We start from the raw sequence: 26,787 nt of genomic DNA on the forward strand, positions 1-26,787 counted from the left end.
ATTATGGTTGAAGGTCAAGGACTAACAGTCATTTGATTTGATCCCAAGAGAACTTGCAGAACAGTACAGACACATTCATACGAACAGCACTAGCAAAGGGGTGCAAGAGCACTCAGAGTAACTTATGTAACAGCCGTTGGATGGAGCCAGACATACTGTTCTTTAGGCCAACATCATCTTGCATATCATGGTTAATGTTACCCTTCCGTGTGCCAAATATCTCTCTCTGTGTTTCCCCTCCATTTTAAGAGTGTGAGGACACTGATGTTCCTGTTCCAAGAAAGGCTGTGGCCAACCCTCCAGCCTGCTTTAATGTCATAATGACTGCAGCAAATCACAACCAGAAGACAGAGGCGGTCTGCCATTTGCCTGCTTCTTCTATGAATGACTGTGCACGCAATTGTCTGTACATTCTTAAAAATAAAGGTTCATGAATGGCTTTTTGCAGGTTATTGAGTTCAGCAAAGAACCCTTTTCTTATCAAGAATGATTTCTGGCTCTATAGAGTTCTTGAGTTCTTTTTTGGAGAATAAATAAAGTTATTGATGTTGCATTATATGTATATATTAATATCATGTTTTATTATTTTTATTGTATAAAAATTTTACATTTTTTCTTAAATATTATATATACACTATTTAATAAATCTGATACATTTTATATTATTATTATTATTTTATTATTATTTATTAAAATATATGTAACTATGATTTCAACATAATCCTCAGAGCAAATTGCTTTAAAGCTATTGTTTTTGCATTTTTGCGCAAATGAACTTTAAACAAAATAAATAAATACAATCATTGAAATTGTTTACATGCACAAAAATGCAGCAACAGCATTAAAGGCAAAGTGTGTTGTGTGGATAAAGTTGAAATCATATTAACATGATATTGTCATGTTTTTTGACTAGCATTAGCTGTTAGCAAAGATATGTTGAAAAAGTGTCATGTATATTGTTTGCTTTTAATCTGGATCTCAAATCTCTCTGTGTAATCTAAAATCTCTCTCAAATCTCTGTGTAGTCTTTGATTTTTCACCATTGATTGAATGATATGGTCGGATGCTTTGGCTAGTCAGTCTGGGCCTGTTTGTTTATCAAATGAAGAACAGGTTTTCCTGCTACCATGGTGACTTTAAAGACAGTCAAAGGGGACAGTAACTGTTACTCACAACTGCCACAAATGCATCAGATGAAAAATCACGAAAGCAACAAATGAATTATATTAAATCAATACTGTACTACTATAGAAACAGGTAGACTCTTTGGATAGATGACAGAGCTGTTAAAACCTGTGCTGATGCCAACATTAAAATTAAGAAAACTATGAATTTCTAGTGAGCTGGAATCTACATCTTTCACTAGTAAACCTCACTAACACTACATGACATTTTTGGCAAATTATGAAAAATGTCAAGTTTCTGCACCAATAGAGCAGCACCAATAAAAATGTGTTTATTTGGGTGGCCCAATTGGGATGGACAAAATGGCATGACCTGTTTATCGCAAATGGAAGATGAGGGAGTGTTTGAAAACTTATTTCGTTTTTTCGCAATTCTGTTTGGTGCTGCTGATGAAGCAAAAATATCACACTTTAAGGATATTAGAGAGAACCTTTTGCAGATGGAAGAGGTTCTTTTGATTTCATCTGCTTTGACTCAACAAAAATACAGATAATATTACAATCATTGTTCTTGACAGATCAACAGAAACTAAATGTTGAACAGCCAGGCTTTTTTAGATATTTAAAACAAAGTGACTTCAAAGATTCAGCTATAAATGAAGTGCAGGATGAGTCTCACATCCAGAGTCCTCAGAGCTCTTTTGCAACTCAAAGATGTTCCATATGAGTTTCCCCTTTTTTCTCTAGGTTTTGCTTTGTTGTTCTATAACCTCAAGCAGGAAGTTTTAGAGTGAGACTTGAAGTAAGCTTTTCCTCATGTGCCATCATCACTATATCTGGAAAAAAAAAGTGGAGATCTAGTTTAAAAGAGTTTATTTTTAAAACCATAAAGATACTACACAATACTCCCATTACAAGGATTACCTTTGGCCAGCTCAGTGTGGCTAGTTTGCTCTTAAAAGAATGATACACTTGACTAAGTATAACTTGATTTTTCTGGAAAAAAAAAAAAAAGTTAGTGCTGCTTGCCTATACAAAAATATCCACCATGTTGTAATGGGAGGTGTTTAGCACATTGGGGAAAAAAAAAGAATAACATAAATCTCTGTGATATAGAATCACATTTATGCCTCAGAGTATAAATAAATAAATAAATAAATAATTACTTTAGATTTACGTTATCAATATTAACTTTATATTAAATGTAACTATGTTATACACTGTGATTTTATGTCTCACAATAGCCACAAGACTGTTTTATTTTCAGTGCTGGGTATTTTACTTACAAATTTTTGTCCATTGTTGAATATGAATTGCATAACAAAAAATATTGTTACGTGATCAATTTGATTACACATTTTAAGTAATGTATTCTGACTATTTTTGATTACTTTTGGCATACTCGTTTATCACAAATTTCAATAGGATTATTTTGTATCACATTCATTAAAGGGGGTCATATGATGCGATTTCAATTTTTCCTTTCTCTTTGGAGTGTTACAAGCTCTTGGTGCATAAAGAAGATCTGTAAAGTTGCAAAGACTCACGAATGCCTCATTTATAATGGGTTTTCATGTTTTTGAGTCATCGCTCCAGCCTGACAGGGCATCATCACAATATGGTAAGGGGCATAACATTTCCGTCACACGCTTGAGGTATTCGCATTTCATTACACCAAATATACAAAATAATGTTCTTTTTAGCAGCATCATATGACCCCTTTAAACAACTAGAAATGCTATGAAAGATCTATATGAAAACATAAAATATAATATATAAAATTATAAAGAAAGAAAATATATTATATTTTTATCAACAACATGAAGTACACCAAATTGGGGTTGATGAAAAGCTAATAATTAATGTATCATAAATATGTTCAATTAAAGAAATAAATCATTTTATTATAAACAATCAAAATAAACTAAAAAATATGTTGTTTATTATGTCATGTGACCATTAGTCGACATCAGAGAATCAATAAATGATGAATTTACTGCCAACGAATGAATATGTAACGGTAACGGCTCATTATTTTAAAATGTCAGGAATTTAATTACAAGTACTTTATTTTTGTAATCTGATTATGCAATCCAGATTCAATTTAATTAGTTAATACCAAGCACTGTTTATTATTTTTCAATTTATATTACAATTACTTTTTTATATTTTATTCTGAGGCAGTATGAGAAACAGTGTAGGATTTTCTGGTCCCTCGATGGCTGAGATAATGAGATTTTTTTTGGCCATTTTATGACCTGCTAGGTGAAAGTTATATGTCTGATCTTCTGAATATGTATATAATACTACACAACTAGCCAGATAGTTGAACTATTGCTCATGTGCATACAGCACAAAGAGTGTAGGATGAGTTATGTGCTCAAATGTAATGTACTTAAGAGTTAAGATTCAAATCTTTACCTCTATGAGCTAATGCAATAGTAATGCTGCTTTTGCAAACACTACTGAATATTAATTAGCATCTGTCACCTCTCAGGGTAAATTATTACAGTCTGCTGTCTCTCTACACCTTTGAGTGCCGTAACAGTCCCTAAGAAGCACTAAAGCTAGTTCTGTGAGTCTCCTGTTCAATGACGTGACGTCAAAGAAAGAACGGCTCACTATCCCCATGAAATCCATTACAGAAGTTTTCCCTGTCTCTCTTCTCTTGCAAAGTCTGTTCGTTTCTTTTCTGCTGCACAGTAATGTTCAAACATTTGATTTGATAAGAGTGGAAAAAAGCTGATAACAGATGTTTAATGGTCTGGCCACATATCAGAATTGAGTAACACTCCGAGTTAGTGCAGAAAACCCAGTAGTGAGTTAGCAGTAATGCAAGAAATGTAACATTCGCTAGAAAAAGTCTCCTCAGGAGACCTTTCTGTGTGCAGCAAGTGCAATATATGTCATTTCATTAGCTTGGTGCATGTTGTGACATGAATTAGATTAAGCTCATAAAACTGGATGACTCAGATTTTGCACTTGTGCCCCGCCAGCAGACTGTCTTATCATTTCTGTTTCTGCAGGATTTGCTTTATCTCCTCGTTGTCCTATTCTGAAGAAGAATAGACTGAGGTGAGAAAGCGACAGGAGATGGGAAAGTTTATGCAGAAGACTGGACCAAGGAGAGAGAGAATGGACACTTGGTAGTGCGCAGAAATCTGAGAGCTCATCAATCACTCTGTAACGTTATGTAATGGAGCTCTGCTGGAGAGGGTGGAGACCCACACGAACAGCTGCGGCCGATCGGAGCACGCTAAGCAAGAGTAAGCTGTGCTGTGGGAAAGCAAAGAAATGTGGGAGTAGGGGTGGAAAGTAGTTACACCGCATTTATCCTGTGGCTAACATCACAATTGGCATAGTCAGGATTAATTTTATATTATAATGAACTCTACACTGTCCGCAAAGATCTGGAGTGCACAAAGTCAACAATTCCTCGGCATGTGCGCTTATCTTGGAAACTGAGTGACGATGTGTGAATCCATGCATAATGTATGCGCTCCATACTCATTCAGTTTAACAGATAACCAGTAATGTGGTGGTGTTTTGTTGTAGCGGTTATAATGCAGGGCCTGTAACTGGAACATTCCAGGGTTGGGTTCTGGAAATAAAAATCCCATTCATTTTCTTCATAGAGAAATCGATTTTTAACGATTATGTATAAACCTTTAAAGACAGACAAACCATGAGCTTGGAGGTTATTAATCAATGTTGTATGCTTCTGATGAAGCAATCAGTCAGTGTAATTTTAACATAATTAAAATAATAATAATATTTAATAGCCAAATAAGGTGAAGAACTACAGTATATGAAACCTAAAGAGAAATATGTAACCTCAAATTCCCATGAAGTGTTGCAAATGACATCATAAAGTCAGTCTTCCTACATTTCAACTCTATTTCTATTTCAGCTTTATATGTATATACACATACTACTTTTCAAAAGTTTGGGGCTGGTAAGATTTATTTATTTTTTTATTTATTTTGGTAATGTTTTTGAAAATAGTTGCTTTTGCTCACCAAGGCTGCATTTATTTGATCAAAATACAGTAAAAACAGTAATATTGTGCAATATTATTACAATTTAAAATAACTATTTTCTATTTGAATATATTTTAAAATGTAGTTTATTCCTGTGATGCAAAGCTGAATTTTTTGCATCATTTCTCAGTGTCACATTATCCTTCAGAAATATATATAATATACTGATTTGCTGCTCAAGAAACATGTATTATTATTATTAATGTTGAAAACAGTTGTGCTTAATATTTTTGTGGAATATAATATATAATAATATAGAATATGAATATACCATTATATGATTATGCTTTTTTTTTTTTTACTTCAAAGCAGTTTATAATAATAAATATAATAGTTTAGTTTGTTTTTTTGATTAAGAACTCTTTATCAAAGAAATGTTTCAACGAGAAAATGAATGGGAAAAATACTTCTGGAACCAAGGCCTCTGAAAAAGTGGCTAGTCACTGTTGTGCTCTGTTCATGGTTGCTGGTGGATGTAATAACTGCATCATTATGCTGTCAAAAAGCATGTTTTTCCATTGATGTCTTTTTAAAATATCTGCTCTTTCCCAACACAAATATTTCATCATATTATAGAAAATGTTTTTTTCCAGGGAGCGGTTATATTTGCAGGGCTCCTGAAAGCATGAAATTAACTTTTTTTTTGCTTTTGACAAGTGATCAGTCACATGTTTCTGAAACTGAGTGCCCATGAAGCAAAGATGGCATCCTCTAGGTTGCGTACTTCAAGGGGGGCATGTGCTACAGTAGCTGAGCGACTGCAATTGAGATGAATGGGAATGCTATCAGATAACTTTCCCTGTGTATTACAGACCTCTGTGGTTCATTCCCTGCAAGGAGTGAGCCAAGAGCCATCGCCACTGTGCCCTTGAGGAGGCACTTAACCATGGGAATTGTCCCTATAATAAAATCATGGTATCATTCTATTACAACATCTCATTTGGTAATAACCAAAAATCATATTCTATCCTAAGACAAAATCTGTTAATCACAAATGCACTGATTTCTCCTTGGCAGGCTGTTTGACAGCTACAGTAAGACATGTGTGCCAAACATATCCTTCATTCAGCATGTGCCATGGCAGGCATGTTCTCACTTGGATCAAACCATGTTTTCATGCACGTTATGACTCAGAAACATGATGAGACATCGTGTTTGTTAGGGTTACAATGGTGCCGTTGCTCGATTAGGAACCAGTGTTGATGCCACTCAAAATAAATTAATGGAGTTACAAGCAAGTGTATGTTTGCCCGTCGTCTTCAACAGCTCAAAGTAGAAAGCTGTCAGTCACACTCCTGACCTTCACATCCAGAATATGACCAAAGAGGCCTGGAATCAGAGCCATATGATCACCACGCTATGAACGCAGAGCCAAGAGGTCATTTGAGAAGCTGTTATTAGCCCTGAGCTCAGGGAGAAGGAAATGTGTAGTGTTCGCAATCACGGTGTGGCTTCTGTTTCAGTAAATGATCAAATCTGCTTTAGCTATTTCTTATAGAATGTGCATCGAGACCATTTCTCTCAGCAAGAAAAGTTTCGAGGGTTTTACACAAGCCCCACGCAGTTGCTACTAAGCTCCTTGGAATGTGTTGACACTAATCCCATTTCGGTTTAAGCTATTAAACAATCTAATAAGTTTTGATTTATCTGTTCCCCGCTAAGACCTTGTTAACATGTGCGAAGCTACTGCATTTCAGGAAAGGTTAGGGGTTATGTGTTTCTTGGAACTCTAGTCTATTCCCTCTGTTGGAGTCTCTTCATGTTAGCGAAGTACGCTAGAGATTAAACATATGTAGTTATAGGTTTACTAAAAGCTTCACTGCCTTGTAATTTTTATGGAAACTGGTCCTGTTTACTTGTTACAGTGATTTTTTTTTTGATGTGACAGTTTTATGTGGTACGTTTGAGGTGATCTGCTCTGAGGAAGCAATTAGACATCTTTTCCTGCTTTAGAAGTGGGAAGACGCCACTTGTCAACATTTGAATTAATGACTTTGACAGACATTTATGGGTTTTAAATGGTATAGCATGTACAGCATGTCTGCAATGCCTTTTGTCGTAAAGCAATGTTGCAGACTGATAAATACAGGATCAGTGCGCTTTCCCCGGCATAACATTCCTTCATTTTTGCTCCTTCTCTTTTGCTTTGAAGTTTGAGATGAAGGGGAGAACAGCTGGGACGTCTGAAGCCAAAGGAAGAGTGTGGGAGGTGGTGCAAAGTGAAAGTTAAGCATTGTAGGTAAGTGTTTGTGTGTGTGTGTGACAGGTGTCCACTGTGTGTCTCATTGGAAAGGGACAGCAGCTATATTTAGCACCTCTGACAAGTTTCCACCACTCCTGTCAGGCCACAGCATACCCATAATTACAGTGTATGTGTGTTTGTGTTTCTGTTTTACTGCATTTTAATCTGGTATTTAACGTCAGAGGTCCGTAAGAGGCATTGTATTGTATAGGAGTTCTTGATGTTTGTAATTCATCCACCGACGCATTATTTTGCAATATTTCTTGATTAACATGCAAACCCTGTAATTCAACTGTCCTGACCTGATTCATTTCAATTTCCATGTACTCTTTGCACATAATTACTAAAACACAGTTTCTCCTCAATAACCTTCATGTGGCTTATTTCCATTCAGCTAGAGGCACATGTTCTGCTCTACTTTACTTCCACCTAGTGGACGACTGCAACATCACACAGGAAGCAGAAATATTTAGAGCAGGGGTCTCCAAACTCGGTCCTGGAGGGCCACTGTTCTGCAGAGTTTAGCTTCAACCCTAATTAAACACACCTGAACCAGCTAATTAAGCTCTTACTAGGTATACTAGAAACTTCCAGGCAGGTGTGTTGAGGAAAGTTGGAGTTAAACTCTGCACCACACCGGCCCTCCAGGACCGAGTTTGGGGATCCCCGATTTACAGAATATTTGTAATAGTAATGCATGTACTTACTGTTTCTGCAGTATATACTGTGCACAGTATGGCCATTTTCAGCATGCACACAATACTTAGATTTCCTACTACATCTGCCAAATTGTGCAGAAGCTATAAGGCACACTTATATTAGTTCACTCTGACAATTGAAATAAGGCTAAAATAAAATATAAATATTAGATGAAAATTAAAAAAAAAAAAAAAACTCAAAAAGTTGCCTTGGCAAATGAGGGTAAGTTTAAATACTAAAATTACTCAAAAGAAATATATATATATATATATATATAATAGAAATTACATAACAAAATTCCTAAAACTTAGGTTAAAAGGAAAACTGATAATATAAAAATAAAAGCTTATTCAAAATATTAATAAATATTATAACAGTATATAAAAATAACTAAAATAACACAACTATTCTACACTCTAAACTGTAGTGTAGAATAGTGTATCCCACAGTGCAATGTGTTTGACTTGACATTCCTTTTTCAGTGTGATTAAATAAATTAACATTTTTAACATCTCTTTTTGACACAATATTTAATCTGATATATAAACATTTATAAAGTATTCACATATAAAATATAAATATTTTATATAAAATTGAATTGAAAAGGCAAAGTACCCATTTTATTTCCAAGATCATAGCGTAACACTCATATAATGTGACAAATATGTAGCATACTATGTTTTGAAACGTTTACCCTACTGTTTTATTTACTGTTTTTGAAGGACTGTGCAGTATTTAGTGAGCTAGTATTGCCATCTGAACACAGTCTAGGATCTTTGTTCTACAGTATCTCACAGAAGTGAGTACACCCCTCACATTTTTGTAAATATTTTATTATATCAATGAGTCACATGACACCGGGGAGAGAAAATGGCTAATTGGGCCCAATTTGAACATTTTCACTTAGGGGTGTACTCACTTTTGTGGCCAGCGGTTTAGACATTAATGGCTGTGTGTTGAGTTATTTTGAGGGGACAGCAAATTTACACTGTTATACAAGCTGTACACTCACTACTTTACATTGTAGCAAAGTGTCATTTCTTCAGTGTTGTCACACGAAAAGATATAATAAAATATTTACAAAAATGTGAGGGGTGTACTCACTTCTGTGAGATACTGTATGTCGATTTTGATTCTGTTACAGTCAGGCTTCTTTTTTTTTCCTTAAAAAAATAAAAAACAAAATTTGATGACAACAATTCAACTGAGAATGACATTACATAATACCGTTATGAAATATATAAACAAAAAACCCTGAAATTTGAAAATGTGGTTATGTAATAGCCCATTGAGACAATGTTTGAAAGCAACAGAAGTAGCACAGTGTAAGTTCAGTGTAAAGTGACTTACTGAACTTCATTTGCTGTGCTTCAACGTTGTTTGCATAATTACGCCACCAAATGAGGTCTAAAAGCTTTTTCAAAACCTGTGAATGCAAACACTGTCATTTCAAAATTTGGTGGCAGAGAAGTGACTGTGATACGTGTATGGAAAGCGATTAACTGGCTCTTTGAAGGGAGAGGAGTGGTGGGTTTCCCTGTCAACACCATCTTCTCAGTGGCAGATGAGGTCAGACAGGAGGGGGCTGTTCTAAACTGCTAACGGGATGAAATTTAAGACACTCTCCGAAGCCCCCCTATCGGTGACTCCTCCAATCCGACTTCACGTTGTTATTCTCGGTGCCCTCTAAGATTTATGCTGGTCACTTACGACTTTCCTTCGCTTTGCCACATTGTGATAGGTAAGACGTTTATGCGTTAGATTTGCATGGACAAATCAGTGCTGTACTTACACCTGCAGGGTGGATTTGAGATTGATTTGTGTTATCAGCTTCCCATAAAATGGACCATTCACACATTCAATTATAAAGTTGTCTGCCTGGTGTGCAACTTTTCATGACCTTTGGAAGTTAGATGCATGCGTGGACACCTGCAATGTGGACAAATGCAAGGTAGAGCAGTCACGTTATTATATACTTAACTTTAGAAGTAGACAGCATGTTTATTCTCTCATTCCTTAAAATCGGGTTTCATTACAAATTAAATATAGTAATTATCGCTACAAGGTTGTATTATGCACTAAATAAAACAAATGTATGTATAAAAAGATTAAAACGAAAGGTATAAAATACAACATTGAATCGGGTGCTGGTGGAGTTTCGTTTTTGAATGAATCATATAAGTGATTGAATCAATCTGGTTCGAATGAATCATTAATGTTTCTAGTTCACAATCAGTGATTTGAGAATTAAGCGTCTAGTTTAAAGCTGGATTAGGAATATCATACTACTCTTAATATTTAAATAGCCTATACTTATTATTTATAAATAATAAGCATAGTAGTATTCAATTCTCAATTCAACCAAACTGAATGATCTTCTGACCAATTGAATGATTCGTTCTCTTCGCTATGCAAGTCACAATGAGTGCGGATTAATTATGAATATGTAGGCTAAACATGATGGCTATACATAATTAAAATTTGTAAGAACAATACTGAAACATAAAAAAATATTATTCTGCTATTGGTGTATTTAATTTGGGAAGACGATTATTATGCTTAAATTGTCGTTTCGGTTTTGAACGAATCGGTTAAATGATTCGAATGACTCACCATTACAAACGAAAACACTCGCTTGTCGCCACCTGGCATAACTATGTAATCAACAGAAAGTATCACTAAACGAATTGATGAATACATTGTAAATAAATATTTACTGTGAACAGAGTTAAAAGATTCTAGTCACAGAATAAAAAAATCCCAAACGCTATTTACTGACGACAGAAGCAAGCATGCGAAGATAAACCGCATTAAAGGGGTCATATGATGCTGCTAAAAAGAACATTATTTTGTGTATTTGGTGTAATGAAATGTGTTTATGCGGTTTAAGGTTAAAAAAACACATTATTTTCCACATACTGTACATTATTGTTTCTCCTCTATGCCCCAGCCTCGATTTTTACAAAGCTCATTGTTCTAAAAAAGTGAGGTGTGCTGTGATTGGCCAGCTATCCAGTGCGCGAAGTTGATGTATTTCCTCAGCGACCAGCACGGATCAGCTCCAGGCATGACGAAGCAGATATCATCCTCTTTTGGAAGGCCAAACAAAGTAGTTTCGCTTTCACAACGAATCACACAGTGCCTTCACGACATGGCAGCGGCGGCAACAACAATACTACAGCGAGAATAAAAGTTACGCCTTCTTTCTTTGCGTGAACATTTGGGCGGCGTTATGCAAATCTTCCCACATAGTGATGTAGATATGTGGGGGCGTGTTAGAACGAGCCGTTTTAGGTAGGCGTGGCTGACTCTTAACTTTTATAAAGAATATCTCTTTGGATTTGAGACTTTAGTCTTTGTAACTTTACAGATTTTCTTTATGCACCAAGAGCTTGTAACACTCCGAAGAGAAAGGAAAAATTGAAATCGCATCATATGACCCCTTTAAAGTAGTGGGGTAGCATCTGTAGAAAAAAGCACCTCAAACTAATTTGTAAACATTAAAACCTTAACATACGTCTATGTTAAGGTTTTAAAACAGCAGGCTGTGTTAGTTTATTATTTTCAAAAGTACTATATTCTATACATTGATGGAATAGCTCGTCTTCTATCGAATTGCATAGGTTGCCCAAAATCACGAATCCGCTCATGAATATTAATTTAAGCATGCTGACGTTACTTCTTAACCTTCCAACGGCTCTGTAGCGCGTCCCCTCACGTGACTAATAAATATTCATGAGCTAAGCTTTCTCCGTAGTACTATTGGTGAATTCGTTTCCTATCTAGGAAGTTAAACATTTCGAGTAGTGATTCAACGCGCTTAAGCGTTTACAGTGATTAATATCGTTATCGATAGCGAAGTTTTATATAATGTGATGAATATAAACACAAAAGAAGGGCTAATTGAGACGGTAGGCTGTTCTTTACGTGACTTTCTATTGCTGATGTGGAGTACAAACCATCATGGTCCGTGTGTAACCCATCATTGTTTTCCGCATCTGTCCTTCTCATCGATAACATTCAGTTTCGATGCACAAACGCGTGACATACATTTATTTGCTAGAGGAACGGTTTTGTGAGATTTGAGATTTGTCAGTGATATCTGTAGGAATGTAGGACTTGTTATTGCTATGGCAACGTGTCATCAGTGCGTATGGACCAAACCATGATTATCATCGGTGTGATCAGAGATGGAAGTGAAACCTTTCAGATCAGACTGTTGATACATTTTAGATCATTATAATGAATTGATAATAAGTTCTGTTTTAAGTAGTTTGATAGAGCTCAATTCCAAAGTACTGATGCAAAATCTGTGTACTGATTAACATTGTACTGAATACATTAACACTGATGCAGTAACATTTCTGCAGCTTCATTCTTTACAAATGCTTCATGTTCAAAATCACTTACAGATAAATCACTTAAAATGAATGTTGTGAGGAAAAATACACGTTTACACATTTTGCAGCCACATTGAGAGTCTGGGATTGGGATAAACAGTGTTATTTTAGATCAGTGGTTCTCAAACCTCTCCATGAAGTACCCCAGCCCTGCACATTTTGTATGTCTCCCTCATCTATCACACCTGATTCAACTCATCAGCTCATTAGTGGAGACTACAAGACCTGATTTTTATAGGGATATAGGGAGACACACAAAATGTGCAGTGCTGGGGGTACTTCGTGGAGAGGTTTGAGAACCACTGTTTTAGATGATTATTTTCTGAACCAGGTTTTGTTTCTGTTTTTCATTTTTGTGTTAACTGTAGTTAAAGGTGTGTACAATATATAAAGTCAAACCAAAATTTATTCAGACACCTTCAACATTTCACACATTATCACAGTTTTTTTGCTATAGTTTAGAAAATGGTAATAAAATATGACAAGAACTCAAGAGTTAAGTTGTGTCAGAACAAATTCATCTTGATAATGTCAGATAACACTTGGTCAGGTCAAAGCGTCTGAATAATTTTTGGTCCCAAATTTTTTATCAGTTTTACTGGTAGTTATATATATTGTTAGTTTTAGTTTCAGTTTTAGTGAACTATAATAACCTTAGTAATTTAAAAGGAAATTTGAGTCTTTAGAAAAAAATTAAAACAAAGCAAACCTGGTTGTACAAGTACTGATTTTTAACATTTAAGATATAAACATTTATTTTATAGTATTATATATGTATATATTATTTAAAATTATATTGTAGCCACATATTTTATAATTTTATTCAAAGTTTTTTCTTCACAAAAATAATGCTACAAAATTATTAGCATTGACATCCTAGAAACAGAATTCAGCATAATGTTCATTATATCACCACATATTTAAGTTTGTTGTTCAGCTTTTCACTCAAATTATTTTGCTGGCATTATCGTTACGTTATCATGTAGCAAAAATATTTGTATTCAATTAGAAAAAAAAAAAGAAGTGTCTTGTCTCAGACTTATGAACCCCAACCTTATGTTTTGGCATAAACCTCTTTTTTGGCTGTACCTGCACCAGTGTTGAAGAGCTGTCTTTGACTTTCTGTTGCTCAGAAGGAGCAGACCGGAGACTCCACCATGGCAGGAGACGAAGCTCGGCAGAGGAAAGGAGGTGGCCGCAAGAAGTCCAAAAAGGGGAAAGGGAAGGGGCAGGGTGGTTTGGATCAGACTGGCAGTCTAGATGGGCAGAATGACCTGCTGTTACCCCCTCCCACCATACCACCCAAAAAGCCTGTGGAGGAGAGGACCAAAACAGCCCTGGCTAAGATAGAGGATGAGTCGGCCACTTCTATCTGCCTGCAGGTGCTGTTCCCCTACCTGCTGGCTGGGATGGGGATGGTGATGGCAGGCATGGTGCTGGACAGTGTACAGGTAAGAGACTTTTGAAGAACTTTCTGCAACTTTATGTAACACTTTATAGCCTGACATGACTTTCCAACAGTATGATGCTATAGCAGCTAATGTGCCCACTTTAATTATCCAGCGTGCCAAGTGCTGATATTTATGGTCCTCACTTAGAGGAAGCAGAGTGTGAGGGAAATTAATGTGATGATTAAAATTCACTCGGAAGGCGAGGAACTGGAAAAACACTCCAATCATGAAGTATTGAAGCAGTAGTTCAACCAAAAATTGTAATTTTAAAGTCATTACAAACCTGTATGTTTTGAGGAACACAAATTGAGATGTTTAACAAAATGACCAGGCTATAAATGAATGGTTTTTGAATAGGTTTTTAGGAAGGTCAAGCTCCAAAAATGGATAAGATGAACATAATAAACATAAACATAATAGGTGTGATGTAAACTCTATTTTTCTTCTTCCCAACCTGATTCTTGCTTGTTTATCTTGAGCTTCTTATTTAGTTTCGAGACATTATGAAAGGTGGTGAACCATGTCCCTTCTTGAAACTGAAAATCTCCAGTCCCTACAAAATGAAATGTGCCAAAACATTTATTGAACGAAATACACATTTCGTTATAATGACTGATCCTTTCGTCCACCAAGAGATATAAACTCAGATTTCAGAGGAAATCAGTCAGAATTCCAAGATTTAAACTTGGAATTCCAAAAAAAAAGCCACAAAAAGTCAAGACATAAACCCAGAATTTCTAGAAATAAGTCTGACTTGCAAGATATAAACCGAAAATGTTGAGAACAAAGTCAGATTTGTGAGATGTTGACTCAAAATTACGAGATATAAACCTGAATTGTGAGATGTAAACTCTAAATTGCGAGAAATAAAGTCAGAATTGTGAGATGTTAATTAATCATTTCAAGATATAAACTCAAAATGGTGAGAAATAAAGTCAGAATCACAAGATGTAAACTCGGAATTGCTAGAAAAAAAGTCAGAATTGTGAAATGTTCATAATTGCAAGATATAAACTCAAAATTGTGAGAAATAAAGTCAGAATTGCAAGATGTAAATTCGGAATTGCTAGAAAAAGGTCAGAATTGTGAGATGTTGTTCTTAATTGCAAGACATAAACTCAGAATTGTGAGAAATAAAGTCAGAATTGTGAGATGTCAACTTAAAATAGCAAGACATAAATTGAGAGTCAGAATTGTGAGATAAAAAGGCGCAATTACTTTTAAATTTTTTTATTCCGTGGCGGAAACAGGCTTCCATATAAGAGTAAGTAAATACTGCCAAAAAAGCTATTACTTTAAATATTATATCCGGTCTTAAAATGTGTTGTTATAGAACTGGTTATCATTTAATAGTCTTAAGAGATGCTGTGTCCGAATGGTGTTTAATGAATGAGATTTGCTGCGTCACTGTGCCATGCTCACGTCCAAGCAGGCTTTTTTTCTTTTTTTTTTAGCTGAATCATGCCCCTCTTTCCAATGTGTCCTCTACGTAGAGTGGTGAGTAATCGAACAACGCTGCTTTTACAACCCCAAGGGTTCTCAATCTGTTTCTTTGTCTCTCGTACACACACTTGTTCTATCTCGATCTATCTTTTCCTCTATTTTCCTTTCTCCCCTCTCGTCCGTCTGCTAAGCACTCAGCCCATTCACAGCTGATAAGACAGGTTCAGTAATACGTCAGAGGAGACATTAGCAGAGAGCAGGACAAGGGGAACAGACGCAAGACTCTGAGCAGATGAAACGGTTGGTGGGAAGTAATAAGGGTTAGACGAGTGACTGCTCAAGGGCCTGATGCACCGGTGAGGAGGGGGTGAAGAGGACTGCCCACAGGAGCGAGTGGAAATAAAGCCTCAACATGTGTTTCTGTCACATTCTGGACCTGTTAGACTAGGCCTGATGACGGAGAGGTGTTTAAATCGACGTTGATACGGACAGGACTGTTTGTCTTGTGAGTCACGACTCCTGTGGCGGAGAGAAGACGCGCTCTGGAGAACGTAGTGCTCGTGTACATGGATGTTCCAGCGACTTGCAAGTGAAAAAAGAGGCAGCTTGGGAAATATTGTTGGAGTCTTCAAGGGACAGCCTTTATAACAGCCTGTATAACCTGTATAACAACTCGATACTTCATCTTATCAGGCATAAGACGAGTCTCAAGAAGTTTTTAAAAGTGGATTTTGACATTCAGAGAACCAAGCGAGGAGAAGGATGCTCCGCTGAGACTTTTTTGAATGTAAAGGTTCCTATTGGATTTTGGTCGAAAACCCATGTGGCATTGATAGATGAACAAATGACATCTTCAAGAAGAACTGAAATATATAGCGAGTGCATCAGCCATCTTTTTGGGACTTTGCTATCGTGGGACAATCTGAAGATACTACACTGCCTCATCGTTTAATCTTAAGAACATCCTGTTTTTCTGAGTCAGCATATTATTTTTCTTCTTCCCAACCTGATTCTTGATTGTTTGTCTTCAGCTTCTTATTTAGTTTCAAGACATTATCAAAGTAGCGTTTAGCCATCTAAGAGGGTGTTAAAAGCTTCCAGGAACCCTTGTCAATCTCAGTCGTGGCTCTCATTGTTGGGGAATGGGGTAACAGAGATGGTGGTCACACAGTTAGAGCTGGAGCTCTGTTATCAGGGGAAGAAGCTCAGAGGTTTCACCTGCAAGCTCACCCGGTCGGCTCATGGCTTCCTGCCGGAGAGCTCGTACATCATCGCTGCGCAGGTCCTACTGCCGTTTCTGCTGGGCGGGCTGGGTATGGTGGCGGCTGGTATCGTCATGGATATTGTCCAAGTATGAGCGATTTAATCTAGATTTGGTGTATTTCTTGGTTGCATGTGTTATTGAAGCTGTAAATAATGCTGTTTTCCAATCAGTATTGATAACTATTGATGGTACCGTGGTTCAGTGATGGGATCAGATGGTAATAGAATGGTACTTTGATAAATCCAACCTTACTTTTTTTTGGACATGTGCATGTAGTTTTATGTACTGTAAATATCATGGGAGCACTACAGTATTTTTGCAAGGGTATGGTACTACCATATTCATATAACATAGTTTGTTCATGTTAATTCAAGTATACCATGGTATACATATCTACAAACATGATATTGCTATTGTACCATGTCCCAAAAATCATGATAATACCATGGTACTGTTGTACTTTATTATTATTATTTTTATTTTTTTTAACTTTGTTAGGATTAAATGTTTAAGTATTTAGATATTGAAGGTTAGATATTAAAGAAATAAGCCAGGTTAATAAGAGAATCTTAAATCTTAATCTAGGTAAAATTACTGTGATGCATGGCTTTGAATGGCTTAATGCTTTAATAACATGATAGCAACAGCAGCATGATAACTAAATACATTTATTTGAACAAATATTGTATTGTATTAATTACATTCATAAAATGTATGAATTTATTTTAAAAATGACAAAAATATGTTAAAAATATAGATACATTTTTTAAATAAAATTATTAATATTTTTTAGTTGAAATAAAGCAGTAATAAAATAAAATAGAAATATTAAATGGAAAAACATGCACTTAATACATTTCCTTTGGAACTAAAATAAAGTTAAAACTAAATGAATGAATGAATGAATGAATGAATGAATGAAAGCTGATTAGAATGTGTATACATACATGTATATAAACTAATAAAAATGACAAAAATGTAACAAAATTACTAAAATGTAAACTAAAATTAAAACTGAAAATCAAAAAAGCTAATTAAAAATATTAATAAATATTGTAATAGTACAGAAATAATACAAAAATAACACTGCTTAGATGGACCATAATTGCACCTTGAACTATAGAATAATGTATGTAGATCTAAAGTTATTGCATTCTAACACAAAATATGGATATTTCAGTTAGCATACTCATTTTTTGTATCTACACTATACAATTGTTTCATAGGATATCAGACAATCACACAATCACATGCTAGCTTCCAGTAACGGTTGCTTGTGTTCCTGTCCTCTAGATAGACGCAGTTGGCATGGACTGTGTTTTGTGTCTATTAATTGAATTCTCATGGGGGTGGGTGAGATAGACTGAGCGAGAGAATGAAAGCTTGTTTCTAGAAGAGAAGTGGGCTAGATCCCAGGACGGGCCTGTGACGTGACACCAGCCCCTCAAAACAGCCTGGACTGTGCGTGTGGTAAAAATACCGGCCCCTGGCAGGCTGGCACCGGTCTCTTATCTGTTCATTTAAACATTATGGCTATTTTTAACTGCATGAGTGGGTTTGTGAAGAGAGGAGTGCTCAACTCGTATACTGACACATACTAAATATAAACGCACACTCGCACAGCACAAGAAGCCATTCATATTCAGTGAGTCACTATATTTTTAACTGCATGAGTGGGTTTGTGAAGAGAGGAGTGCTCAACTCGTATACTGACACATACTAAATATAAACACACACTCGCACAGCACAAGAAGCCATTCATATTCAGTGAGTCACTGTGACACTTTTGTCCGTTTGCCCATTATGTGATGATATTTATGACTTTGCTCATGACTAGTCTGTGTGTTGACTGGAAGGATCTGAAAAAAAGCTGAAACTGACACCTAGTTTGAATGAATATGTACTCTTGTGAAGTATCTTTCATTCGATTAAGAGCATCTCAGTTTATGGCCTGTACATCGAGACGTCACTCAGTTTAAAAATATTGACCATGATGGTCAAATTAAAAGTGATATATGTGAAAGGCAATGCACTATTATGCACTATATCTTAAAATTCTTGAAAAGTTCAGCATGTTTTTATGGATCTGGGGGTGGGGCTTCAGTTCCCAGCATGCAACGCGGCTCAGATCTGTAATGAGAATTATTGTTTTACTGTTTACCGTTGTATTTATTGCACCAGTTTTTAATTTGTTTGTTGTCCAAACAAATTAAATTGTGTTGTTATGTGTTGATTTTAAGTGCAATTCAGATATGCATTTTCTAGAGTCACCCTCATTGTGGTTTGCATTCCAAATTATTGGTGAAAATAGCTTATCAATTTAGTTTAGTTTGAAATTCATAGGCTATGTTCATAATAAAATGCTAGCATACTCCACGGTATATTATAAATGGGTGCCATTAAAAAAAAAGGGGAAAATGCATTGAAATTTTAAAATTAATCAGAAGAAATGTATTTTCTATATATAAAATACTCATTTTTTTTTGCTTTGTGATATTGAAAATAAATAAATAAAAGTCATTTATGTTCCTTCATGTTCCTTCCCCCCAGTGTGTCATCGTTCAAAAAAAAAAAACCTTCCTACTGTAATAAAAATAATCCTGAATTACTTTTTTTATTTAATGTTTTTAAAATGTATTTTAAAGCTGCATAAATTACATCAGTGAATCTCAACCTTTTGGCGTACCGGACCCCAGTCCAATTCAGAACCATTCTCAAGGACCCCCCAGAACAGAATCGACTCATCTATGTATCATTTGTGTCTTTGTGAGGACCAAATGCAGTCAAGTATAATTCAAGTTAGTTGACTTGTCCAGTATTTGGCCATATCATCAGCTATATAGGATTTTTCTTTCATGGTAACATGTCATGTCAAAATATACAAAATTTATACAAAAATTCATACTTTATACGGACCCCCTGGCCTTACGTCAAGGACCACTAGGGGTCCACGGACCTCTGGTTGAGAAACACTGAATTACATTGTCTTAATACTAAATACTACCTTGATAAATTTCATATAATATTTTACAACATATTTGAAAGTTAGTAATTTTTATAAATTTTTTGTTAGTTTTTTTCAAAAATGTAAAATTTACGTATTTTTTCTTTTCTTTTGGGTGTGGGTGGGGGTGGGGAGTGTGATTGTGTCAAATTCTGTGTTTTTAAAATGCCATGAAAGTCTGCTTTTGTTGTTATAAATCGCTTGATTGCACATTCCTCTTTTCATTTTACGAATAGTGTTTTAACAGTTCCAGGTCAACCCTGATGTAATGGAGAACTTAATGTTTCAGACTGTTTAGAAATATCTCCCCTTTGTGTGTTTTAGCACTGGGATGTGTTTAAAGTGATCACAGAGGTGTTCATCCTGGTACCTGCTCTAGTGGGGCTCAAGGGAAACCTGGAGATGACTCTAGCATCTCGTCTCTCTACTGCTGTATGTAAAAATACTTATCCAACTGGACAATATATGCAATACTGTATGTATATATTACTTATAATCTATCTTAAGCTGTAACTTTTAATGGCCCTGAGATGATCAATTGTGTCTCATTATGATTAAATAAAAACGCTTCAAGCTGTTATCTGCTTCACTGTGGTTTTGTTTCCCGTCTTCCTCAGGCTAACACCGGACAGATGGATGACCCCAAACAGCAGTGGCTGATGGTGACCTGTAATCTTGCTCTTATTCAGGTGGGTGAAACAGAAACACACAGATATTTTATATTATTGATATTTGACATAATCCACTGCAATCCGACTTTAGTTCCTGTCAGAGATAATTTAGACAATATAAACAGGAATTAACCGAACAGACATTCATTTAACTTTAAATAAATATTAAAGAATATGAACAATTCCTCTACGAGACTTCATTCTGCAGGAGTCCTCGGTCTTAATTACCAATGAGTACTCATAATAAAAATAAATGTTTTAATCTGTTTAATGGTGACTGAAGGCATATGATCTTAGGCTCTGATGAGCAGCTGTGATTCTAGAGCTCCTCTGCTGTCTTCCTCAGGTTCAGGCCACTGTGGTGGGCTTCCTGGCAGCTCTTGCGGCCGTAGGTCTTGGCGCTTTGTCCAGAGGGGGTGTAGAGCTGGACCAGGCGGCTGTCCTGTGTGCTAGCAGTGTTACCACCGCATTTGTGGCCGCTCTGTCCTTAGGTACACCACTCTTTATTTCTTCAAGATAACATGAAATAAAAATAAACTTTCTTCATAAATACAGAGTTCTGGTATGAAACTCTAGATGGCGCTGTCCAATAGGTCTAACTCAATCTGACCTAATGACATCATTATCACATGGCACAGCTGATTGGTTCTCTCCTGTATCGGTAGCCAATGAGCTCGCTGCTCAACATTCAAATATATGACTAGTGCTTGCGTAGCAGTTGCAGCTTGCTTCAGAAACCCTCCACCTTCCCCAGCTCCACCTGTATAGATCTGCTACGAGGTGATTCATGTATGCTATATGGGGGTTATTTCATGTATGTTATATTTGCAGCAGCAGTATTTCTTACATGCTCACAGCAGCATGTTGTGGATGTATTGGCAGTAGCAAGTCTCGGTAGCAGATGTAGCAGATCTATTCTGCCAAGACCAAATACATTAACATTGTCATGTACATTACCATGCCAATCCCTCCGAGAGTTGTCATGACAGAAATATATCTGGTCTTATTGCTAATGATTCACTAATTGATGTCACATTATGAAAAAACATAAATATAATTTTCATGATCTAGAAATGTATGTGCTTCTAAAACAGTCCACTTTTCACAATCCACAATACAGAAAAAAATCAAGTTCCAATATTACTTTCTATATACATATTTAAAGTATATAAAGTTTGGGGTCAGTCAAAAATGCTTTTTTGAAGTAAATGTAAAAATATTTTTTATGCAGCAAGAATGCTTTAAATTCAAAAGTGACAGTAAAGACTTTTACATTGTTACAAAAATGTGTGTTCTTTCTACTCAACAAAGAATCCTGAAGAAATGTGTCTCAGTTTCCAAAAAAATATTAAGCAGTATGAAATCAACCAATTAGAATGATTTATGAAGGATCATGTGACAGAAAACTGGAGTAATGGCTGCTATTCTTTTATGTTGGACAATTTTAATGGAAATGTGATGGGAATTCATGTTGTTTATATGTACTGGAATAGCTTTGTAGCTTGTACAGGATGTGCAAAGCAACATTGTGTATAAAACATTTCTGAATAAGGCATAAAATATTTTAAAATAACAAACGCATTTGATTTCCCAGACTATGATTTCATTGTTCCTGTTTTTTAATAAAAGCATTTGCATGCCAAAAAGCAGGACCATTCTGGGTAATGCAACACAATCATTTAGTCTTTTTTTTCTTTGAATCTTACATTTCTTTGAATATTACAGTCTAACATTACCCTGTCAGTTACAGACTCTGCTGCTTTCTTCCGTGTCCAGGTCTGGTGATGATTGGTGTGATCATTGGCTCCAGGAAGGTGGGCATCAACCCTGATAATGTGGCCACACCGATAGCAGCCAGTCTGGGAGATCTCATCACTCTTTCTCTGTTGGCTGGAGTCAGCAGCACACTGTTCCAGTACAGAGGTGTGGGGCCATTTAGTTATTCATGTATTAATAAACAATAACTGCTAGTTTAAAACCTAAAACCTGTACATTACATATTGTTACAAAACAGGCTGATATTTATTAACAGCCTTAATTATATTGACAATCATTAAATTGAAGCAGTGTTTAAAAAACACTGCAACTTAAAAATTCATAACTTAATCACTTACTTTTATATATATATAAAATTATTATTAAATTATTATATATAATAAAGTATTATTTTTATTTATATTAAATTAATTTTATATATATTAAAATGTCTAAACTATAAAAAATTAAGTAAATTACAATTAAATCAATTAAAAAATAAAGTATTGTTTACTTTTTGTATTAAATGATATTTGTATTAAATAAATTAAATATATATTAACATATCTTAACTATACAAAATTAAGTAAATTACAATTAAATCAATTAAAAATAAAGTATTGCTATTTTTATATTAAATGATATATGTATTAAATAAATTAAATATATATTAAAATATCTTACCTATAAAAAATTAAGTAAATTACAATTAAATCAATTAAAAATAAAGTATTGTTATTTTTTATATTAAATGATATTTGTATTAAATCAAATATATATTAAAATATCTTAACTATAAAAAATTAAGCAAATTACAATTAAATCAATTAAAAATACATCACCTTTTTCTTTTTGAGCCTCTAAATGTTCCTTCCTTATTAAATGAGTGTGAACTGTTAAAAATGTACCAGAAGAGGGCAGTAGAAATTCACCAAAATAGTACTTTATTACAAAGATGTGCATTTTTAGGTCTCATGGTTTCCATAATTAAAGATTACATTAAAGAGTGGGAATCCTTTCCCCTTAGGAAAATCATCTTTCTGTTTTGTTTAGAAACATCACAGACTCCATTCTCGAGAGTCCTTAAAATCTGGATTTACATAAATCATAGCACATTATCTGAAATATGTAACTATTTATTATGTCTAGCATATATCATCAGGGTAATCTACAATGTTTGTGTGTCCAGATGTGTGGTACTTGTCCCCGTTGGTGTGTGTCTTCTTCCTGCTGCTCATTCCTCTCTGGGTGCTCATCGCTAGACAGAGTCCACAGATTAAAGAGGTTCTGAAGTCGGGCTGGCAACCTGTTATAGTGGCCATGTCCATCAGCAGGTACAAACGTGCATACAGAGACACAGTCTTCTATTAATGTGTCAGATTAACATGAAAATCGTTATGTATTCATAAATAACTAATTAATTGTGCCTGTAATAAAGGATTAAATAGAGGTAAATATCAGGGATTTCTTTTTTTAGATCTGGAAAAGTTAATGGAAATTATATAAAAAAAAAAAAAATCAATCAGTTGATATAAATCTTTATGGAAGATTACTCCAAAATGACTTATCTAAATTGCTCTGTTTAGAATGTACTCTCAATCATAAAAAAAATTGATCAACTAATAAAAATTAGTTGCCTTAAAGGTATGGGAAACTTGTTGATTAGATTTGACATAATTTTGACATTCAAGTTTTTGTACTTAGAATTCCCTGGAAAAAAAAGAAAGAAAAAAAAAAAGAGACTGTCCAATTTACTCAGTCATTAGTTTGTGTGTGTGTGTGTGTGTTTCTCTTCTAAAATACTGATTAATGTATTTCTCTAAAATGTGTAATCTACTAGATTACATTACAATATATAGAACTAATTAATGTTGAAAATGACTATTGCTTTTGACATTACTGGAAACTAGCATATTAGCATGCTAATATGTGCAGTTTCTAGCTATTAGTTTGCTGTGTAGCTAGCTAGTACAACCTCAGTAATATAATAACAGATATATTATATTGAATTCAATGAATCCTTTCAGGGAACCATGTAAAATCACTTTAATGCTACTTAATTGGTTCATTTAAAAATACCCTAATTCCAATGAAGTTACATTAGCAAATTATGTTTTCTGACCAAGACTTTTTTGTGTTTCATGGAAGAACAGGTTTGGAAACATAAAATAACAACAGAAATATCATTTGTGGGTCAACTAATCATGAAACTCTTCCCAATTTAAGTTTTGGAGGCCTTATTCTTGATAAGACTGTGAGCGATCCGAACTTTGAGGGCATGGCGGTCTTCACACCAGTCATAAACGGTGAGTAAATGTCAATCCCAGATGGCACACGTACGTCTGCAAGACGTCTGTTATAGATCACTTCATCTGGAAAGCATCTGCTGTGTACAAACATCTGATAGACGTCTTTAAGATGTCAGTTTTACATACACTCTAATTCATAAACATCTTAAAGACATCTTCTAAACGTCTATTTCACATCTGATAGGAAACGTCCTATAGACATATTGCATATAACACTCAGAACATACTCAGAACCATGCTGAATGTACAGTAGGCAATACAGAGTAACAGCAAACCTGAAAAACAAGTTCAGAAACTTAATTTAAGGCCCTTTTCCCACTTCAACTTCTCATTACAGTAAAACTGATCACATCTCTTTCTGCGTTTGGAACTCAATTCGTGGATTCAGGGAGACAATTGGACTGCGCTGCCAAAATAAAACCATCTCATTCCAAATCATCGCAATAAATCAGAGCACTGGCTTTCATTGGCGGCATTTTATTGTACATGAAAGAAGTCAAGTATTTTGATGGGAGTTACTAATAGACTTAAAAACCCCAGCTGAGGCAGAGTTTGTTTGGTTTTACATAAAATATCACTTGTGGTGATTTGTCAACTTTAGAAATCTGGTTTAGATTTCCCCTCGCTGGTTCCGTTCCTACCCAGCTGCACATGTGCTCTACCAACGTCCCGTCCCTCTCGAACGATGACTCAACAGTATGTTGGCGGAAACTACACGCATCCCAATGGGAATAGAGCATGTCAGAGTAGTAAAAGTGGCCTAACCCAGTAGTAGCTGTGATTTCTCAGCCAAAAAGTTCTCTGACGTCTTCTCTAGTTGTTTATCTGGATCTGGCTTTTTCCAGCTCAATCCTGAGACAAACTGCCCTTAATGAGGAACACAAGGTGGCTGTGATTCAGGAAGACTAATTTGATACCTCATTACCTAGTTTGATATTCATATCAAGGAATGCCCTCCTGCTGTAATATTCCCCATAGAGCGTCATTTGCCAGTTTTGCATCGAGCGACAATGTGGAAAAGCTATTAATTGTGAACAAAATACTCTGAAGATATGCTTACAATGTATATTTGACAAATGTCAGTGTACAGACAGTACTCCCCTAGCCGCATGCTGCGTTCCAACACACGTTTCATTTGTGACTGAGGTGAATATGAGAACCGTAATGGTGTAATGATTGGAAAGCTCTCACATTCTTTCTTTTTTGAACTTTTCAGGTGTGGGGGGGAATCTGGTGGCCATCCAGGCCAGTCGGATCTCCACCTACCTTCATTTGTGGAGCGTACCTGGAGTCCTGCCCTATAAGATGAGACAGCACTGGCCCAACCCCTGTGCCACATTCTTCTCCTCAGGTGAGGTCACTGTCAAACTATTTGTGCACCTCAGATGAATTCACTCCTTCAGATTCTTGAGATAAAGTGGGTAATTAGTAGTGTTTGCTAAGTCAAGCTTCACTTTTGCTGAACAAAGCATGAACCCTGATATTTGCACTTCAGCACATTAATCATCTGCACCATTTGTGCTACAAACATGAGTGATATCTGAAACCGTGCTGTATTTTGAGAAGGGGTGTGCCATTCATTTTCTTAAGTGGTTAGACAATGATTGCACCAAAAAAATACTGTAGATTTGCATTGAAGGAGAGGCCTGAAACTAGTAAAGAACCACCTTTGAAAATGAAAAAATGTCATTTTGACCTTTTTAAAATAATTGAAAAATTAACTTACCTTTGGCTCGTGCCATTTCCCCTCAGGTGTGAACTCGAAGTCGGCACGGGTGCTGTTCCTCTTGGTGGTTCCAGGTCATCTGTTGTTTCTTTTTGCCATTAATATGCTCCAAGGAGGCCACGCTGCCATCACACCAGCATTTATCTGCTGCTACCTGAGTGCTGCTCTGCTTCAGGTGAGCCTTATTGCTCAAAGCTTAAGTGTTTCAGTTCTGCGTCACTAGTGCTGGCAAACAGAATTGCAAAAAGAATTACTGAATGACCACAAAAAATGGCATAAATTAGTTTTTGCCCAGTTAAAAGTTTAGATGAACACTGACTATTAGTTGTTTACAGTGATATGAAACAAGCAATGTATATTAATTTTTTCTCTCTTAGATTTTCATCATCTGGCTAAAAAAAGCATGAAAATAGTGCTTTTATTGTTTCAGGTCAAATGTGGAAATTGGTGTGACTATTCAGCCTCCTCCCAACTTCCTAATTGAATGATGTGGCTAAAAATACAATTTATTAGCATTATAAAATAGGGTGTGTTTTTAAATGTGACTAATCCTGAATTGTACTTAAAGTCTTAAAGGGGTGGTTCGCTGTTTTTTTTCTAGGCTTGATTGTGTTTATGGGGTGCAGTGTAACGTGTTAATGCTTCGTTTAAAAAAAAAA

The 26,787-nt window shown here is 35.5% G+C and overlaps 1 protein-coding gene across 7 annotated transcripts in view; it reads left to right on the top strand.

Moving 5' to 3' along the window:
• LOC107697954 (solute carrier family 41 member 3) overlaps window positions 1-26,787 on the top strand; it is a 64,951-nt gene that overhangs the window by 27,097 nt on the left and 11,067 nt on the right. Inside the window, exons 1-11 of one of the 7 annotated variants that reach the window (XM_016498850.1) lie at window positions 4,234-4,390; window positions 7,317-7,403; window positions 13,639-13,956; window positions 19,992-20,099; window positions 20,285-20,356; window positions 20,685-20,829; window positions 22,115-22,261; window positions 23,283-23,427; window positions 24,320-24,399; window positions 25,619-25,753; window positions 26,155-26,303. In XM_016498850.1, coding sequence (XP_016354336.1) covers window positions 13,663-13,956; window positions 19,992-20,099; window positions 20,285-20,356; window positions 20,685-20,829; window positions 22,115-22,261; window positions 23,283-23,427; window positions 24,320-24,399; window positions 25,619-25,753; window positions 26,155-26,303 — 1,275 coding nt within the window. In that variant the 5' untranslated portion in view covers window positions 4,234-4,390; window positions 7,317-7,403; window positions 13,639-13,662. Of the gene's footprint in view, window positions 1-4,233; window positions 4,391-7,316; window positions 7,404-9,771; window positions 9,847-11,881; window positions 12,072-13,638; window positions 13,957-16,494; window positions 16,751-19,991; window positions 20,100-20,284; window positions 20,357-20,684; window positions 20,830-22,114; window positions 22,262-23,282; window positions 23,428-24,319; window positions 24,400-25,618; window positions 25,754-26,154; window positions 26,304-26,787 lie in introns of those variants that run through there. The other 6 variants (XM_016498849.1, XM_016498848.1, XM_016498846.1 and 3 more) reach the window with 6 other exon arrangements.

The sequence above is a fragment of the Sinocyclocheilus anshuiensis genome, unplaced genomic scaffold (genome assembly GCF_001515605.1).
Source record: "Sinocyclocheilus anshuiensis isolate Anshui unplaced genomic scaffold, SAMN03320099.WGS_v1.1 scaffold78, whole genome shotgun sequence".
Classification (NCBI taxonomy): domain Eukaryota; kingdom Metazoa; phylum Chordata; class Actinopteri; order Cypriniformes; family Cyprinidae; genus Sinocyclocheilus; species Sinocyclocheilus anshuiensis.